Source organism: Rhinolophus sinicus, linkage group LG02 (assembly GCF_036562045.2).
Source record: "Rhinolophus sinicus isolate RSC01 linkage group LG02, ASM3656204v1, whole genome shotgun sequence".
NCBI classification, from domain to species: domain Eukaryota; kingdom Metazoa; phylum Chordata; class Mammalia; order Chiroptera; family Rhinolophidae; genus Rhinolophus; species Rhinolophus sinicus.
In genome coordinates this window covers 99,879,648-99,900,434 of record NC_133752.1, presented here as the reverse complement: position 1 = coordinate 99,900,434, position 20,787 = coordinate 99,879,648, and the positions used below count along the sequence as shown (strand labels likewise).

The 20,787-nt window shown below is 45.2% G+C and overlaps 1 protein-coding gene across 29 annotated transcripts in view; it reads left to right on the top strand.

The window, feature by feature from the left end:
- Positions 1–20,787, top strand: part of CELF2 (CUGBP Elav-like family member 2) — a 786,847-nt gene that overhangs the window by 738,187 nt on the left and 27,873 nt on the right. For all 29 annotated transcript variants that reach the window (XM_019738197.2, XM_019738201.2, XM_019738187.2 and 26 more), the window contains one exon: positions 955–1,089. In XM_019738197.2, the coding sequence (XP_019593756.1) occupies positions 955–1,089 (135 nt within the window). The remainder of the gene's footprint in view (positions 1–954; positions 1,090–20,787) is intronic.

Here is a 20,787-nt window from a genome sequence, read left to right as displayed (position 1 = left end):
TTCCTGCCTCTCAAATGTACATTAGTGTGAAATGAATCCTGGAGACCCATCCTCGTGTTCTTGCAAAGTTTCATTTCTCTCTGCTATTTTTTCTCAATTGTCACTAGCCAGAGTCACTCTAGTTAAAAGTACTCCCTCCTTAAAATACAAATACCTTTAAAATGTACATATGAATATTTTACAAGTGAAAATATGAGCTCCTGCCATTGTTACTTATTCATTCTTTTAGTCCTCAAGTATGACTGGCTACACTTTAGAGTTCACATTTAAAGTGAGTCTGGAGAGAGGTGTTCAGTAACAACACAAGAGTGGTTGCTAACCTTTGTTGAGCGCTTCTGTTGTACCAGTGACTGTACTAAGTAATGTGCTTCATCACCTTATTTAATCTACACCACAACTCTTCGAGGTAAGATACAGTTAATATTACCACTCACTAAAGAAGAAGTGAAGCGGTCAAATCGTTTGCCCAGAGTCGCACAACTGGTAAAGTGGCAGAGCCAGGAAGCCCTAGCAGTTCAACCTCTGAGCAAGAAACTGTCATTCCCAGTAAACTACCATTTTTCACCAGTAAACTGTCATTTCCTCTCTGGTACCTTCTCTCTGTGCAGCTGCAGAGCTTGGAGACTGAGAGTTTGCCCTGAAGCCCTTCCTCGCTCTGCCCAAGCCCCAAGCTCCCCGTTTCATGACAGCTCCCCGGGGGAGGCCCTGCCAGGGCTGGTCTCCACACAGAGCAGTCTCCACCTAGCTTTTCTGGGGGTCTCTGCAATGCAGCTGGGAAGAGTGCCCTGCGTTAGGACAGACAGCCCCACAATGAGGCAACTGCTGAGGAGAAGCTACAAGGCAGCTGGGCAGAGTACACCATCGTAGGGCCTACAGCCCTTGTCATCTGTCCTGTCTTGTTGGGAAACAGGCAAAGAGGCCGGTTGCTCAAGTACCTTCGTCTTCCCTCCACAGGCATGAATGCTTTACAGCTACAGAATCTGGCCACGCTGGCGGCTGCTGCAGCCGCGGCCCAGACCTCAGCCACCACCACCAATGCAAACCCTCTCTCCACCACGAGCAGCGCCCTGGGAGCCCTCACAAGCCCCGGTAAGAGGAGGGGGTAAGAGGAGGGGGAAGACGGGTGCACAGGTCGCCACACAATGGGGGATGGTGGGAAGGCCAGGTTAGCCAGGCCGTGGAGCCCGGGAACTTCAGTGGTTTTTAAAGAACCAGTTTGAGTGTGTGTGTGTGTTTTATTTTCCAAGGATAAAATGAAAAAATGTTTTCTGTGAGAGAATCCACCTTGCTGGTGACTCTCACGTGTTCATTTAGTTTCAAAACTGTGTTGTCCATTCCGTCCTTCCATCTTCACCGGTGTGAAGAGCCTTGCTCTCTTAGTCATGCATTTTTTCTCCTGCCCTTTTTTTTCCAAAGCAGTTTAAGAATTCTCTGTTAGATCTCAAAATTTCTGATCATTCCAGTATTATATTTCACACCAGCTCCATCCTTTGATTTTAAAATCCACAGTCTAGAGGGACCATCTTTGTTGTTTGTTTCTGGTCATGTTCTGGGCTATGTCATTTAAAGTCTTTTTCCTCAGAAATGTTGGTGCCTTATTCAAAAGCAGATGCCATTTTTCTTTCATACAAGCCAGACATAATGTGGTTGCTTGGATACCATCATTTGTTTGTTAAGAAATGTTTCGCTGGCTTCTCTTCCTCTCTGAATTTTTGAGACCTTGATAAATGATCTCACTTCGTCCTCTGGTGCATGGAGGGTTTGGCCTGGACAATCTCCAGACTCTCTCTAACTTTGAAAACGCCCATGACCCTCTATCGACTATGCCCCAAAGATTAGCTAAGTGTTGAGAAAACTTATGTAATAGTGTGGGGTTTTCTTTCAGAAAAATAGAAAATGAAAACTACAGCATTCCGTGGACCAGATTTGTTAAGGCTTTTGACATCAGGGGGCAATGAGTCCCTCTGGCAGGTTCAAAGGCAATAACAGCCCTTTGGTTTGTTTATAAAACACTGTGTATCTAATACATTTCCCTCTGAGCACAGTTTGGAGGGAGAAATCTTGGAGATATGTAGAAGAAGCTGGGGGATTTATCCTTGATGTGCTGTAATCTCATAGCAACAGCTCGTAGATGCTTTGACTTCATGCTCTAGAATGTCTTCATTACTCTACGTGGGCCTGATCTCATGCAACAAGCAGTATTCCCGAAATATCAACGTTGTCATTCTTTTCAACAAATTAAACGATAGGTCTAATGTTATATAATACATTTGTTATTTAAATAAATACTTCAGTGACTCTTTTTAAGAAAGAAATATTTTTGACATGATAAATTCCCCCTTATATGAATACTAGTGATTTTTCTTAAAAACAAATTTAAAAATGGACGTGTCTAATATATCTGTTTTATAAATAAGATTGAAAAGTATTTTCTCAAACAAGAATTTTTATCTGCCCTCTGAAGACCATGACATGATTACAGAGTATTATACACACATTTTATTGTCTTTAGTCAAAAGCTGATATTTTCAACTATATTTTGTTTGGACAGAAAACACTAAAAGTCATTCAAAATCTGAACACTTTTTATTTGTTTATATAAAAATGAAGGATTAGCTCTTTTTTTAAGAGAAAGCAATATTAACTTTATTTTGGCAAAAGTAAATATTTGTAATTTTTCCAACCTTGGCCTTTATCTTCTCTTTTATTGAAAATAACCAGCAGAAACTGACCAAATCATTGGTAACAAGATAGAAAAAAGAAGACTCTTTTTTATGTGAAGACTCTCTTCCTTATATGGCAAGGAGCCATCTAGCCCCCAGCCATAAAGAATTTAACTTAGTGTAGTTACATTAAAATCATTCTGCTGTTCCTTCCAACAGTTAGGTTGAAGGGTATGTGGCCTGTTGTTTGCTCAGGAGGCTTCATTTGACTTTACTAAAATGTGTTCTTCTGTTGTGTATTTGGGCTGGAATGCCTTGGTTTCAGTGAATCGGTTTTAATATCTGAACATTTCATTCTTCTTTCAAAGAAGACTTGTCTGTTTAAGGAGCCAAGTGCAAAAGCAGATGTGAGCTGATCAGCGTGACAAAGTGATTGACAGGTGATGCTTTTTAAGGGCTGGAATCGTGTTGGGTGCTGCCCAGGAGCTGCGGGCGCTGTGAGCAGAGGAGACATGCTCCCTGCTCTCAGGAGCTGCCTGGTCTATTTAGGGAACCTTGGAGCATGTGCTCTGTAGTGATGGACAAGAGCTGTAAAGAGAGACCAGGCCAGTAGGTGGAGAGGGTGACGGGGATTAAAGGAGGTTTTCCCTGTGAAAAGGTGACATCTGAGCAGAAACCTGAATAAAGGGAAGGAAGCCACGCAGATACGTAGGGCAGAGGATAAGCGAGTGTAAAGGCTGTGAGGCAGGTGGGAGCTTGGCAGACTGCACACTAGCAAGGAAGCCATTCTGCTGAGCATAGGGTGGAGTGAGGGATGAGGGGTGAGAGGTGAAAGGTGATGGGTGAGAGGTGAGAGATAAGAGGTGAAGGGTGAGGGTGAGAGGTGAAGGGTGAGGGGTGAGAGGTGAGGAGTGAGAGGTGAAGGGTGAAGTGTGGGGCACGAGAGGTGAAGGGTGAGAGGTGAGAGATGAGGAGTAAGAGGTGAGGGTGAGGCACGAGGGGTGAGAGGTGAAGTCCAAGTCCATGGACCCACATCCATTCCCTCCACTATGGTCAGGAACACAAATATGTCACAAGCTTCTTAAAATGCAGGGTACCCAGAGAGCCTAAGAAGATGGCAGAAGTAGTCAGTGAACTTTAACCATATTTTCCGTTTTTTCCTGAGACCTTAATGAAAGAGGGCATGTATCCTAAGATGTATTTCCTTCCTTTCTGCTCTTGTTAGAACCCACCACTGGCAAGGTGTCCTTCCCTTTACTCTTAAGGTGCTTCTGCCCTTTCGTAAATTCTGCAAACTGAAGTAGCATTGAAAGTGAATTTTCTGTTCTCTGTTGAGGAATGCTTTGCATAATAGCTGAAAGTATTGCTTCAGAATCCTGAAGGATAGGTAGCAGCAGAAATGATTTAAATCTACATTTCAATTATTTTTCTTAAGTGTAACTAAAAAATCTAGCATTTAAGTGAAAGTAAATTATTTGTCTACTTTCCATCAGAGACTTTTTCAAAGTCACACAAAACGTGGTTAGTAGAATTCATAAGTCTCCACTTTATCAAAGCAATTTCCTATGAAATAAAAAGGGTTGGAAGCAGTTCCCAAGGCCAATACCATTACTTATTTTTTAAATAACAAAAACCTGGCTTACTATTGTTCCATTAACAAGTCCAGTCAAACTGTGAAATGCATCACTCCCGCACAGGCCTTGGTTTTACCATGTTTTTAAAGATGTCTCTTATGCTTCAGACAAATCTATCTCGAAAGGAAAGGGACAATTCAATCCCCCAAACTATTAATTCTTTTAATAATTGTAAATTTATCATTTCAATTTTGCATACCCAGGAACAGTCTCCCTACAGCATTATTATAAATGATATTAAACCGTCTATGCTTTAAAACATGAAAGATTAAGCTTTAATTTTTGTTAAAAAAAAAAATCCCCTTAGGCAATAAATAGGTTCCTTTGTCTCATGGCCTTGAAATAAAAATTAAAATGGTCTAAATTGCCCATGGTTACAATAAGTGTTTCATGCAATTATCAGATGGTAGTGAATAAAATTAGAAATTAAATCATGAAAGAATAAAAAACAGGTAAATGCATATTATGTCTTTTATAACTTTCTCCCGGGTCTTTTGAAGCCTAATTTAATTGTGTTTCTTGTCTTTTATTTCGATATGATAATTTTTCCTTTGTTTACTTCAATCTCCTATTAGGTAATTAATTCTTGGGTCATTTCTTCTTACCCAGTGTTGAACCTGTTTTGGGGGAATGTGTGTCTGTATTGGTATAAAGAGGCAAATTGTCTCTAAGGCGTGCAGCTAGGTCTTAAAGAAAGATAATAATATTTGTCTTCTACCCAGCTTGTTGATGGGTTGTTTAATTTTGAGAGCTTGGGAGAAAGCATTATTACCACATATGAACATTTCTTTGCATTTTCTGCCTAAAATGTAATATTGCGTTCATGTACCACATTATTCCACTGACCTTCTTCTATTTCCCTTTAAAAAAAAAAATGTCTTAAAATTCTCCAAATGCTCCCGTAAGTGCACGCAATCTCGTGCACACTTCTAGATAATAGGTCATTTCTTTCGATAGTGTAAGGCATTTTAAAATGCTAAGGAAGCATTTTTCCATCCCCACCATTGACTTTGCAAATAGTTTTTACTTTAAATTCTAGGCAATAGTTTTTCCCCATCTTCAAGGTGTTGCCTGCCTCCTTGAGAGCTGTGAGAGAGACAACAAAAACCCAAGGAAATGGTGCCTTCCTTGTGGACTGTTTAAGGTTCACAGACATTGGAGGCGTGTCGTGTGAGTCAGGCTTTTCCTGCGCCCCTCACATAAGGACCAGGGAGGGAGTGGTCACCTTCAGTGTCACACACGCGTGTCACCAGGGCAGTGGTGCAGAAAAGTAGCCGGTTGAATGGCTGGATGAGCAATGGGAAACAAGAAATCGACCCCACACCTTTCAGTGTTACGAGAGGCCTCCATCCCTGCCCCCCTTAACTTGTGTGTTACTCTGGAGCTCGCGTCATGAGAAGAGATGGGATTCATGTGCTGACGTCATCCACATTTTCAAGCCTTATGCTTTGTGCAGGACAAGGACATGCAAATGAGTTGGGCCCCCTCCAAGCCATCACACACAAGGGACAGTGAGATGGGGTGGAGTCTAATGGAGCCAGGAGGGAGGGACGACAGACAGAACAGGTGCTGGGAGAGGCCTCTCCCCGCAGCTACGTCAGTGATACCACAATGTGGAAGTCGAAAAGTACATGTCTTCCACAGACCTGTTCTTTCTCCTGTAAGTGTGTCGTCATCGTCACGTCACCTTTCCTCAGCCATGGGAGCAATCTTTACAGCCAGACTCGAGTTCAGTGGCACAGCTCATCGGTCGCCCCACGCACTCGGTTCTGTCTCTGAAACACCTCTATTCTCCTCCAGTTAACACTACCTGGGTGAGGCCATTTTCTCACTCCCGCTGTACTGTTGGGATGGCCTCCTACTCCACTCCTGCCCTCCATCCATTTTGCACACTGTTGGCAAAACAAAAGAGCTCTGTTCACACACTTTCCATGTGGTTCATCCCTGTGTGGATGGAGTAAACAAACTCCTGAGCATGGCATTTGGGGTGCTCCCTGCTCGTCCCCCATCCTGTCATGCCAGAACTGTCACTGCCCCAAGCAGCCCAGCTCCAGCCAAATCAGGTCACTCTCCAGCACCCACCCATCCCCCAACCCAATGCGTAAAACACCTTCTCCCTTGTTTTCGCCTGTGAAGATCTTCTGTGTCACAAATTTATCACTTCGGAAGATTAATGTCTAGGTATAAAATCGGAGGTTTCAATGCACATTATAAAAAATACAGTTTATACTTCTGTCAGTTAAGCTGTAGTACAAGATGTTTTCGAGTAATTAATGAAAATTGTGTGTAGAATGCTAATACTTTTAAGAATCAATGTAAATGCCACCTCCACCATAAACCCTTTCAGTAAGAATCACTTCCGCAATCTATTTCTAACAAATACTTAACTTACTGTAAACCTGAGTCCCATGCAGACACCTGGGTAAGGAGCCATATTAGGAGCTCCCTGAGGGCAGAGCGGAGGGAAGGCTGACGTGTGGAGCAGGGGAGAGGGGTGCTCTGTAAGGGCCACCATCTGCCCTTCTGTTCTCCCAGTCATTCTTCATACTTCTACTACAACTCAAACACTTGACATGTTTTCTTTGTGGGACAGTTGAGTACATGCCTTATCTCTAACCTTCTAGGTGGTAAGTCCTTTCAAAGTGGGAGCCGTTTACTTACTTGTAATCCCACCTTGCATTTGGATCAATACCTTACACCCAGACACTCAAATGCTGTTTAATTCCATCGAGTAGCAAAGTGACAGTGTTCTAAAACAAATGTTTGGAAGCCATTTATTCAGTCTAGTCCGGTGCCTGTCTCTGAGAAGGACCCCAGTCCGTCATGGTGACATTAGACAGGGTCGACAGGTGGGTATCCTGATGACCCCCGACTTGCTTCTCTCGAGGAAGCTTACAGGTGGAGATTCAGGTCTGACAGGTTTCTGAAGAATGGATCAATACTAATTTACATTGGAACTGACTTACAGGGAGCCATTTTTTAATCCCAATAATTTTACTAAGATTGGCTTTCAAAATGTCCCGATGTCATGATATGGAATAAGGAAGAGTCTCATGTCGACTAAAGGCATTTTATTTTCAAAAGAGCCATCTACTCTTGTGTGGGCTTTTGAAATCTCGTCCTACAGAAGCTCTCCTTCCCTAAGTCCACCGTCCTGAGCTCGCCTACACTGGGGAGATAAAGCAGCACCCCATTTAACTTGTCAAGGGGTGTTTCTTGTGCTACACTTCAGCATTTTATTAATTCAGGGACAGTTCTCTTTACCACTCCCCGCCCCCCCATTTGTCTCCTTAGGCCCATCTTGTTTCATTGCTTATCAAGGACAAGAAATAAATCTCAAAACAGTCAGTTTCCCCCTGCATTAACTAGACATTTAAGTGTTTTAGTCAGGCAGTTACGTCAGTTATTAAAGTTAGCTATTTATGTATGAGGTCGAGTCAGTCAGATGGCCCTACACCCTTACTGTCCCAGAAGGACAACTGACATCCCAGTCTTTGCTCATTTCCTGCAAGTCTCAACATTTTGTGCTTTTTTTTCTAGAAGGTTTCAATGTGTAAACTTGTTCTTCACATTACGGGGCTCATTTGATTTTCCTCAGTGTTAATGGAGGTTGGACACTATATAGTGTTTAAAATGTCACTATAGTGACTATAATTTCCTGATATATTTTTCATTCATTCAACAAATATTTATTGAGCATCTGCTATGTCCTGGCCAGGGGCTATTCTAGACATTTGAAGCATATCAGTGAATGGAGCTGACAAAAATTCCAACCGTGTGTAGTTTATATTCCAGCATTGGCTTTTTGAAAAACATTATTTTACTAAATTCCCACTATAGGAAAATGATTTGGTTAGTTTTTAAGCCTAAACCATAACTTCCAACACCGTTTTAAAAACCTTTTCATAACCAGTATTTTTGTATACCTTATGTTAAAATGTGAAGTACACCCCAGGCGGGGGGTGGGGAGGGAGCAGAGAAGAAAGGAACCTCCTTTCTCTACTTTTTTCCTCTTCTGTAAGCTGCACCATTTTTCTAAACATTTGATAGTAAAGAGCTCTGAGAATAGTCACCATTAAAGCAGATATGCTAAGTGACAAAACCAGGAAAAAGAGAAAAGTGTACTTGGCACGCTGCTCAATGGCTTTTCAACAGAAGCATTTCATGAAAACCAAATATTTCAAAAGTTCTTAGGCCTTTCAAACATTTAAAAAAAAAAAAAAAAAAAAAAGATTGGCAGGGATCTGTCTTTCTAGTAAACAGTTCTTTATTTATCATTGATCATTCTGCTTCTAGGGTGTGTTTTAAAAAAAAAAAAAAAAAAAAACATGGAAATGCCTCTCACCCGGGAGCTTTGACAGCCCCCACATGTGCTGGGTGTTTCCATGAGGAATTCCCTTTAAATTTCACTTATCAAGAAAATGAGAAGTCTGTTGGTCCAAATGGAACCGCAGCTAATTCTGTGATTCATTCTGGGGTCTTGATCTGCCAGAGGATCCCCAGCTCCTGCTGTCAGAACAACCGCAAGGTGGGTGGGCAGCCCCGGCAGTCATGACATGCCCTGACCTGGAGTTTCTTAAAAGTCCTGACCTAATTTAAAGCCCAATAAGGCCACCCCCACCCCCACCCCCCACTGAGGGGGACAGATATTTATGGCTGTCACTTGGTCACAGAGCCCGCACTCGGGATATGCATGCAGCTTCCACCTGTGCCAAGGGCTGTCCATTGTCACGTCAGTGGGTGGGCAGATCCCTGCCTGCCCTCCAAGGGCTGTCACTAACTCGGTGCTTTGTTCTTGCTTTGTTTTGGGTGCACTTTTCCATGTTTTTAGTAGAGTCTCCGTAGTGCTGAGTGAGGGGCTCATGGTAAACACTGCCCGGCCCGCCCCCTGCATCGAGCAGCCCGTCCACACCAGCTGCCCTCTTGCCATGTGTTCTGTATAACACAACCATCCAGTTTTTTCCCCACTAAATTATGTTGCTGTCTCATCTAACCATTTATCAGGGCTACCACGGGTCCAAAGCATTATTTGTTCATTGCTTAAGTGCATTCTAGATGAGAAAAACAACAAAGCTTTATTCTAGTCACAACTCCCCAGAGGTTCATGATCTAAGGTCCATGTTTGAAGGTTGGAAAGCAACAAAATAGAAATGGTCCGTTCATGTGTGGTTTAATCCCATCAATCGCTATAGACTAGATGCGGTGGCCACATACAAAAAAGAAGCAAAATGCACCAACCTAGGCAACCTATTTGGAAAGTGGAAAGTCAGATAAGGTACAAGGTACCAGTGACAGGAGAGATTCTGTCTTCAGGAAATGGGGGACTTTTTCATAGAAGGGCTGACATTGGAACCCAAATTTTAAGACTAGGTAGGACTTTGAAAGGGAGAGATGAAAGGTACAGCAAATGTGTCAAACACGAGAAAATGCAGAAAAAGGATTTAGTTCGCAAATGGAAATTCATTTCATTTTTCACAAGCACCAGATATGTGGGAAATAGCAAGCACGGAGGACGCTGAGCCACGGGCAGGAGCTGGGGCTCGCTCTTGCAGGCAGCTGAGGGCTGTTTCAGGACTTGGAGCACAAGAGTGGCGGTGATGGGACTTGGGTACTGAATGGATGTGAGGAGAACCCGGGGAAGGGGTTGAAGAAGACGGGAGTGTGTTTAGTTTAAGGGACCAGTGACAGTGTTTTCATCAGTAAGAGAGTAGAGTCAGAAGGAAACGTGCGTGCTGGAAGCTGATTTGATTTAGCACGTGTTGAGCTGGAGCACATGAAAACAGGCCCCTTGTTTAAATACATCTAACAGTTGGATATCTGACCCTCGAGCTCATCACAGGTTGGAGCTAAAATAGTGGATGGAGAATAAACTGCACAGGTGAGGCAGCCTGAGTTAGATTTGGGCACAGGTGAGATCCTTAGGCTGGATCCAGTCATCAAACACAGCCGAGGTGGGGGCTGGGTGTACAGCCTGACTGGTGCCTGTATTTGTGGGACACACAGGAAGAACCACCGAGGTGGCGCAGTGTCACAGAAACCAAGCAAGTGAGCTTCTAGCAGGAAGGTGATAAAGGTGAGAGCAAAGTCATATCCCCTTATCCACAGTTTCCCTTCCATGGTTTCAGTTACCCACAGTCAGCCTTGGTCTGAAAATAGTAAATAGAAAATTTCAGAGCTAAAATTCACAGATTTAAATTGTGCACCGTTCTGAGTAGCGTGATGAAATCTCGCGTCATCCCACTCGGTCCGGCCTAAGATGTGAACCATCCGTTTGTCCAGCATCTGTCTCCACGCTGCACATGCTCCCTGCCTGTTAGTCACTTAGTAGCCGTCTTGGTCACCAGATTGACTCCCAGTATCCAGTGCCTATGTTCGAATCACCCTTATTCCACTTAATAGTGGCCCCAAAGTGCAGGACAGTGAAGCTGGCGATTCAGATATGCCAAAGAGAAGCTGTAAAGTGCTTCCTTTAAGTGAAAAGGTTATATAGGAAAAACACTGTGTACATAGGGTTCCTTCCATCCGTAGTGTCAGGCATCCCTGGGGGTCCTGGAATGTGTCCCCTGCAGATACGGAGGACCACTGTATTTGAATTTAGTACTTAGGTAGTCAGTTCATCCTTGAGTGGCCAGTTCACTGCAATGGTGGAATAAATACCACAGTTCTGTGGGCAATGAGAGAAAAGGGATGTGAGACTCGAGGCAAGAATTACATATTCATATATGGCATTTCCATGACATGTAGTGTTTCATAAAAGCAGCGGGTGAATAGGAGGAGAAAGGTGAAGATGAAGAAAACTTACACCTATTTCTAAGGTAAAGAGAAGAAGCCAGAACAAAGGAGAAAAGGAAGAGGCCCACAAGTGGTGAAAATGGATGGACAAAGTCAGAAGGAGGTTGGAGGGACGGGATCAAACTGCTAGGAGCAGGGCCGTCCTCGCAACGATCCGGCTCGTGTGGGTTCCTGCACTGGGAGGGGGCTCTGCCGGAGCCGGCCAGCTGCCCCAGCCTTGCCTTCCCGCTCTCCCACCGTTAGGTGTACATATTAACATACGTGATGGGTCATAAACCGTAGTAAGTGCTGAGCAAGCGATGGTGTGGCCTGATAAGAGGGAACCCCTTGTGTCAGAGGCAGGAGCAGGTCAGAACTGACCAGGGTGGGAAGAATTTCAGACAGACAGCTGTTTACATCACATGCAGGTCAAGAATCTAAATATTCAGAAACAACCAAAGAAAGGTCAGACCCAGGGCAGAGGTTTGAAAAATCTTAACCTAAAGAATGTACCAGAGGAGTTACAGTTTTCTTTCTTTCTAGGGGATATGGACATCTTGACCTAAAACTGTGAAAGACTGAGATTTGGAGCAAGTCATTTAATCTGTATTTAGTTTTCTCCTTTGTAAAATGGAGTTGTTAGATTTTACTTTTCTTATTAAAATATTGAGTATTATTAATATGTATATATAATACATATTGTTGCCTTTTTTTAAAAAAAAATATCATATGAGAAAGATTTCATTGTTTGATAGTGATACAAAATTCTGCTCTTCTGGACAACAGAAAACGAGGTTAAAACTGGAATGAAATCCAGTGATTTTCTCTCTGAATCTGGCCTTTGGCAAACAAACATGCCCACCCTTCCTAACAGTGTTAGAATATAAATGCAGACAGTAGACCCTGTCCTTACGTCTTTCTCCTTGTGACACAGCGGAACAAGTTGGCTGTGAACTTCCCACAGTGGTGGGAAATTGGACTCGAGGTTACAGAACCAGTGCACCCTACTTACCAAAGACCCAATAGCACTACTAGATTCAATAGTAAGACACCCATGTCCAGCCAGGGTTTCCTCGCCGCTGTCACCACTTAGAGTTCGGTACGATTTCAGGCAGTGCCTGGGCTTGTGCTCAGAGGTCGGCCATTTGCGTGCTGACCTAGACCTCCTGTAGCGCACAGCTTTTCAAATCTAGAGCTTAGCTGGATGCTCTCCTGACCCTGGCCAACCTGACTATTGTATTATCAGGAAGGCCTGTGTCCTAGAAATGAGAGTGTTGCCCATGTGGGCACATACCTCCCTTTCTAGGACACCCTAAGACCAGGATTTGGACGGGTTCCCAGCGACATGCACTTGCTTTCCACAGACTCCACTCCCCTCACTCTCTCCCGAGTCCAGAGCCTGGTCAAATCATCAGACTTGACAGTTGTAAGGAATCTTCAGGATAATCTGTCCACATGCCCCCCTTATAGTCCAGGTGAGCTGTCAAGCAGGCCTACCACACCATGAAATACTCAACAGCAGGAACGCCCAGGAAACCAGATTATATTTCTGGATTTTTCCACTAATATGTTCTCACCTTCGTGAGGAAATCACTAACTTTCTTTTCTTCAATCTCTGTCTATGACCATCTATAAAAACAAACATCTGAGGTCAGCTAAGGGGAGGTATGTACTTTTATTGTGGTAAGTTATAAGCAAAATATCACTGGAAGAGAAAACCGGTCTGATTTTCCTTTGCTCTACTCTTGTTCAATCCATATATATTAATACCAAATTTATATAAGCTGACTTTTTTCAAACCTGTGGCCCAAATTACATCTTCATTCTCTTTAAGTGTCTGCCCTTGCTGGGACTGGGAAGGATACTAAAAACAAGGTAAAGGAAAGAGGCACCCAGGTTTATTGACAGCTAATCAAGTCGATTTCTGCCTTAGAAAATCAACTTGTGAGACCTCCAATAAGCATTTGGAAATGGAAAGTGAAGGAAACAGTGGGACTCCTTCAGACGTTCAGAGTACGATACTACCCACTTCCATTTCTGTAGCGCTGTCTCATCTTCCAAAGTGTTTGTTATCAGGGAATCCTGCCTCAAAAGGGATTCAGAGTCCAAACAAGGAACTTCCTTCATCCAGGCCTTCACGCTCTGAGGTTTCCCCTCACCCGTCTTCTAGAGAACCAGCACGGCTTGTCTGGCCCAGTTTGGCAGGAGGCCACGCTCCTTACCGGTGCCTTTGTGAGTTGGAGGTGGTGTGGAGAACAGACCCGATAACAGAAGTTTAGGGGGTAAAAGACAGTATGCCCATTACAGATTGTCAGGTAGCGAGGTCAGAACCCCGCAGAACTTTCCAACACCATTTTCTAACCCAAACAGCCTCCTCCTACCCTGACAGCCTTCCTCTTCGCACACACCCCCTTACCCTCCAAAAAAGAAATCTTTTAGGGAATAAATTCAAATGAGAGGTGTGGTTATTGTGGGAAAATTAGACCCCGTGGGAGAAGAGCCACTGTGTTTTGTTCACGTTCCAGGGTTGTGATTAGCTAATAACGATACAGCCTGTGTCGCTGCTGACTTGTCCCATCTCCTCAGCGGTCCCTTCACTGTCGGACTCCGCCATCCAGGCTCGTTTAAGGCAGAAGAGCAACCGCAGGCACCACCGAGCTTCCTCAAGTCTGTTTGGTCGAGGCAGGCAATTTTCTGTGCTTACGATGATTTTATTTCCTAAACCACAAAGCCACAATGCTCCCACCATCTAATTGTTCTGTGGAAAGTGTTTAATGAGTGCACCAAAGGCAGATTCTTGCTGTCTTCTGTTAATGTTGTTTCATTGCAGCTTTAAAAAAAAAAAAAGACAATCTCTCGCTGTCCAGGAAAGTGGGAGGAGGAGTAATATGAGGAAATGAATGCGTTTGGTTCCTAGAAAGCACAGTCATTTCTGGGTTAGACTCAATGCTAGACAGGACCTGCAATAAAGGGCGAGGGGGAAAGAGCAGCATTCGTATGTGAAGAATGATTTAAGTGGAGAAGTGGTAAATGTGAGGTTGATAAGCCCCGAAGGGCCATTTTTCTGCTCTTCTTGTTGGATCCGAAATCTGCAAAAGGATGGAGAAATAGCCGGAGTCACCACAGCCAGCAGTCAGCTTTCCCCAAAGTGGAGGTCTTGGGCATCAGCCCCCCTTCTACAGAGAAGGAGGAAGGACCTGGCCTTTACTTTGCTGTCCCCAATTCCAGGTCCACTGAAACGGCAGATAAGGGTATCAAAGCTGGTCTTTGCACTTGGTCCTATGCGTGCGAATGGTTCCTCCTGCGTAAGTTATGTCAGCGGAGTGGGGGTGCCTCTGCTCCCGTCCTGGTGACATGGCAGCAGCTGACTATCAATTCTATTTTTAAAAATATCCACACTCTTTCTCTGGCACATAAGCAAACAGGAAGGGGTTCATGAGTCGTGACTCAGCCGCAGGCTCAGTCCTGTCGTTAGAGACCCCCCACCCGGCCCCAGGAGGGTATATATAGTCTGATGGGTCCAGCTCGCTCCGCCTGCAGGCTGGCCTGGTCCTAAGAGAAACTAGACATGCAGCCTCAGGGGCATTCTCATCTGCTCATTCACTCGGTGCCTACTATGTGCCAGTTACTCTAGGGAGTAAGACAGGCCAAACTCCTGCTATTCAGCAAGCTTGTCTCCAGTGAGGCTTTCTCATATCGAAGACACCGTCATAACTTACTACCCTCACGTAGTATTTTTTACCTCTGGTTTCCTGCCGCCCAGCATCCATTCCCCTTTCTTATCACAAACCAAACCTTATTTACCCCTAGAGCCTTCCGTCTTCTCATGCCACAAACTCAGTTTTCTACCCAGCCCAGATGGAATTTAATGGCACTGGGCTCGGAACCAGTAGTTCTCAAGCCTCAGTGAGACACAGACGCACCAAGAGGGCTTGTGAAACTCAGAATCCTGGGTTCCTCCAGAGATTTCAGGTCAGCGGGTCTGAGGTAACCTCCAGGCGAAAGTGATGCAAGAGGACCTAGACTCTTAACTTTCAAAAAGGGTCCTTTCTCCGTTAAATGCATGTATAGTTACCATGCCCCCAAGTGTGTTCCTTGCCTCCAGCAGAGAACGATTCTGACCCAGTGGCCACAGAGCATCTCAGCTCCCCTGGGCCATGGTCAGAGGGCTTCACACCACAAAAGTCTGGCCTTTCTCTCCAGGACCATTTTGTCCATGAGTCAGTCATTCAGGGTTTAAGTGGGGTATGCTCAGTGGGGCCGCTGCTGCATGCGTGTCTGGGAAAGGAGAAGGTAGGAGCTCCATGATGTCTTTAACTTGATCGGGCTTGTGTTTATGTAGATCTGCTTTGGTCTGCGGCCTCTAAACACACCTGGGGTTTTCCCATTGCTGTTATGGGAATGGACCCCTCACTGGAGTTCTGCCTTGAACCTATGCAATTCTGCCTTGTTGCCATCCTTGTTTTCCCTGCCAGAAGGATGCAGCCAGCATGCGTTTGGTACTCCTAGAAACAGGAGTTTTTCACACATTAGTCCATTGGACCTCCGAGGCCAAGCCCAGCCTCAGGGCCTTCGGGAACCCCGTGTGTGTGACCATCCAGAGGCCTTAGCTTTCATATTTCCACAAACAGGGAGAACGTGCCTCTGAGGCAGCTGGGCTCACCCTGGAAGACTTCTAATCCGTGGACAGTTCTCCCCTACGCGAGTCTGCCTCCTTACAGCCAACACCTTCTGGCTCTCATGTCGGCCTCTTGAGCTACAGAGAACATCTTTCTGATGTCAAGACCTGAGACTGTCTCTTCCCTTAGTCTTCTGCTCTCTAAGCCACATTGTACCTTTTTTATCAACTGTTTCTCTCTCACTCAACCTGACTTCCAGGCCTGGCCCCCCTCTTTTGGACTCCCAAAACTATACACACAGATTAGTGTCCTGATGACCAGACTTGTGATAAAGGCTGCAAAATCTGTCATCATCTGTGCACTTGCCTCGCTGAGGGGGGGAATGTTCAGTCTTCAAGTGTTTCAAAATGATGGGGGAAATTCCTGCTTTTGAGGACAGAATAACCAGATTCTCATCCTTCAGATAGAGACTCAGCAAATGTTTACTGCCCATCACTAGATGTCAGACACCAGTGCCTCATCATTTGATCACTGATTATCATGTCACTTCTCGGAGGTGAGTCATAGCGTTCCCTTTTGGCACATAAATATGACCTCCACTAAGTTAAGCCCGAGGTTTTACAGATGGAAGGGACAGAGCCAGAAAATTAAGGGGCCTCTGAGTAACTGCAGATTCATTGCTTCTGTAAGTAAGTCTCTCCAGTAGGCACTAGGTCGGTGCAAGATGCAAAACAGGAATTTAAGTTCAATGTCCGCGTGACGTGAAGTCTGTGGAGCCAGGCCGCTGGGTTAGATCCTGACTGACCGTCCGCACATCACCTCATAGGACAACTGTAAGTGATTAAATGAAGTCCTTAGAAGATGCCTGGCACAGGGGACGCGGCCAATAAATATAAGCTTGTCATCACTGTTAGCTTTGTTCCTGGCACAACTGAACTGGAGTCTATATTAGTTTTCTGTGCTGCTGTGACAAATTACCACAAACGTAGTAGCTTAAAACAATGCAAATGGATTACCTTACAGTTCTCTAGTCAGAAGCCCAACACACTCACTGGGCTAAGATCAAGGTGCCAGCAAGGCACATTCCTTTCTGGAAAGTCTAGGGGAGACTCTGTTTCCTTGCTTTTCCAGCTTCCAAAGGCCACTGGCTTTCCTTGACTCCTGGCCCTTCTTCCATCTTCATAACCAGCAATGTCTGGTCGAGTACTCCTCACACTGCCACCTCACTCGTTCTCTTTTCTATTCCCACTTCCACTTTTAAGGACCTTGTGATGACATGGGGCCCACCCAGATAATCCAGGATAATCTCCCCATCTCGGGGTCAGCCAAACAGCAACCTTAGATTCCTCTTGGTCGTGTTCCCTAGTTTCGTCACAAGTGCCAGGAATTAGGCCATAGGCGTCTTTAGGGAGAGGAACCATTACTCTGCCCCCCCACAGGGAACACAGGTAATTCTTACCTGCCTCTCCAGATATAGCTCTGGGGACCCAAAGAAGCTTAATCTACCTTCCCAGGAATGGAGAAGTTAGAACAGAAAAGGAACCGAGGACGGGGGCCTTATCAAACACCCACTGGTGTCTTGTGTGTGAGTTCAGTGGCCCCTGGCCACTGTGCATGTCCGGTCTCTCCAGTCAGAATGGTCACTTACCCTCCCATAAGGGAAGTCCAGGCTCGTGTGGGCTGGGAGGCTGGGTAGTGCAGTTTGTCCAGAGAGGGACTTTTTCCTGGGACATGGAGCTGAGCTCCTTTTCTCTGGGAAGCGGAGGAAAAGAATAACCATGGATCTCTGACACAAATAAACTTAGTAAATGAATGAAACTCTTTTTTTTTTAATTTAGGTAAGATTAGGCTTGCTTGTTATTTGGGTTGGTTTCAGAACATTTTCCAAATGGCCCTCTCCCACCACCGTTCTGCGTCTCCAAGGCGGACGCCGTGTGGCCGCCTCATCACGCGCTCGCCCGCACGGCTCGTGCTGCAGCCACACCCCAGGTGCCCAGGCAAGGCCCCCGGTACCTGCCTCCATATTTGTTGCACGGTTTCCTGGGATATGCCAACCGGAAATGGAAGAAGATGTGTGAGAGACTTAGTATTGTTTGTTACTGTTGATGGGGATTGAGGAAGAGAAAGAAATCCTTGGGCGTGTGGGTGAGGCCAACTCTCAGCTCTGTCTTATCAGGCACGTTATTCCAGGGGCTGCTGTAGCACTGTTTGCTTTCTCTCCTCCCTTCCCTTTCTCCCTTCCTTTTTCTCCCCCTCTCCCGCCTTTCTTTCCCCCTTGCATAGCAAGGGACCTGATGACCTAAGCCCTCTGTGACCTACAGTTTTGACCTGGACCAAGAAACTGTTCGAGATGTATTGTTCATCTAAGACACAGCACAGACCTGAGGAGAAAGGACATGGCCCCTAGACTGGGATAGGGGTTTGGAGACTACTCAGCCCCGTCTTTCCAACAATGAACAAACCTGGTCAAATGCGCAATGAAATTCTGTAACCAGGTGAAATTGGACACAGCCTCACCACCAGTGTCCCTTTACCCCCCGGCTCCCCTCACTGTCTTAACACCCCACGCCCCATCACACAGACACACACACATTTTTCTTCTTTAAAAAAAAAAAAGCACAGAACTATGTTGCCATGTGAGGTAATAAAAACATGGCTTCCATTTATTGCACGACCAATTTGCTGGTTACTCATCTGGTCCTAACATCTTCGGGCTGTTTATGAGCTTTGAACCAGTGGTAAAATAGGCATGAAACATGACGTATGACAAGTTACGTCTGCCATTCTCATGAGCAAGGTGCGACAGACTTAGCTTCCCCACCAGCTTTCCCGGTGGCTGTGTTGTACAACCTCTTTTTGCAAGGAGCAGCCTTCCACTCAAAGAGGCAATTATGAACCAACATTTATTTACCACCCTTCTCCTGAAATGTCCCCTTGGCATTCTGTAAACAGTTTAATTGAGAAAGCAAAGGATACAGTTCTCAGTGGAGACTGAAGGGACTGTTAGTTGGGCAGAATGCAATTACCCAAGGCAGGATCTTGCCAGTCTGCCAACACGGAAATAGGGAAATATGTGTGTGTTGGTGGCATTTAATTTGTCTCTGTCTGTTGTGTTTAGGGTCTCTTCCTCTGTTGTGCGTCTGTTGAATATTTAGTTTTGAAGTATTTGATGGAGGTTGGCTGTGTGACAAATTCAAGTTTTTCTTTTACTTTAAATAGACTATTTGCTAGCATTCAAAAGGTTCTTTAAGGCAGCTGGATGCCCAGTCGAGGTATCTTTTTCGACTTAGACTCAAAGTGGGGCAAATTTGCAGTGTCATCAAAGATAGGGCACACATGGCGTCGTCTCACTTTTCTTAGTCTCAAGCTTGAGTCCTCTCCTTCCTGTTCCTCACCCTCTGCCCCTCTGTCTGCTGGAACTGTCCAAGGACAGCATAATAAGGGTCAGAAAACCACATTCAGTCCAGCTCACTATAGCTTGTCTCCCTGCGTTTTTAAGTAAATAGAAAACCAGAACCTAAGAAGACCTCTGATCTGCATGTTGTTTCTTTATTCTCAGTCACCAAATAGGCCCAGTGAGTTTCCCAGCTTCGTGCAGCTCTCCCTTGGCCCCCCACACCCAGGCTTCCTCTGGGCTCCCATGTCATGTGTGTCATAATGAGTGCTCTCTCCAGCTCACTGTTCACCGTCCCAGCTATAAAGTCTCCACATGAGCAGAGTAAGACTTTAGCCCACCTCTTCCTCAGACCCGCCTTACAGATCTGAAGGATGTGAAAAACCACCCATGAACCATGAGATCGGCCAGTTTCATTGTCATCCAGTTCCTTTTCCCTCTTGACACTGAGTGAAATGCTAGCTAGAAGCAGGTGACTGACGAGTCTCCTTCCTGCTACTTTGATTTCTCTGGGTGAGAGGGCCTGTGGCAGCCCCTCGGCCAGCACTTTTCACATGGCCTTTGTAGAAAGACAGCACCTGGGGGCCCCTCTAGGATTTCCTGTGAGGTAGGAGAGGGTCGTGAGCAGGTACAAGACCAGTGGGTGTGTGGTCCTCAATAACCGAATGAGTTTCGACGGAAAGTGGAGAAAATCATATCTAATTTTTTGTTGTTTTGTGAAATATGTCCTGTATAAGCTTATCTCCTCAGCTCAACCTGTACCCAGTAATTGATGATGGAAAAATCCCCAAATGATGCTGGATACTGTGCCAAGTTCATTACATGGCCTACCTTACATAATCCTCACAACAACCTTTTAAGTTATGTATTGTTTCCTCCTCACAACCTTTTAAGTTATGTTTGTTTGTTTTTTTCTCCTCACAAAAACCTTTTAAGTTGGGTATTTTTTTAAATGGTGGAACAGAAGCCTGGGGACACAGTTGGAGTCTAAAGCACTCTGTCTCAACAGCAGTCCCACTCTGCCTCCAGTTTTGTTTTCAGAAGTGGGTGGTGAAGTTATAACGTGTTATTTACTGAGAGCTATAGCCTCATGTTTAGTGCCTGTAGGGCCTGGCTCGGGCACTGTTTCCTGCCCTTCTCAGGGCTGCCCTTGCTGACCAACCTTCATGCTCCTCCTCCTGCCATCACAGATTAGATAGAGGGTGACCCACCCAAGGCTGGCACAAAGGATTGGAGAGTAATGAGGTCTGTGCTATGAATGAGGTCTGAAGATGTTAAGCTGCAGACACTAGGTAAGAAGGCCCTGGCAGGTGTTTTGTGCCTCGGCAATTGTAGTGAATCAGCATGATGGCAGGTCCATCGTAAGGCTTTCTAGAAATGTGGTGGTGTCCCTTCCTGACAGGCGACTTTCCCAGGTTATTGCCCTCAGTGCGTTGGCACCCGTAGCTCTCCCCCGTCGGTGTGAATGGCCACCGAGTCTGGGGGCCTTTCTAATAGTAACAGCAGCTCCTGCATGTTTCTCAGAGGAGTGCCAGGACATCCTGATCCAAGCACCCACTTCCTCCCCTCCACACCTCACCCCCGTTTGTTTCTCACTCATTTCCTGTGCTGTCTGGGGGATGTCTTTTAAAGAAACTGGAAAAAGAAAGGAGAGCAGGTAAATGTGAATAGTTTGTTTGTAATCCTCTTATTTACCGTTTCTGTTC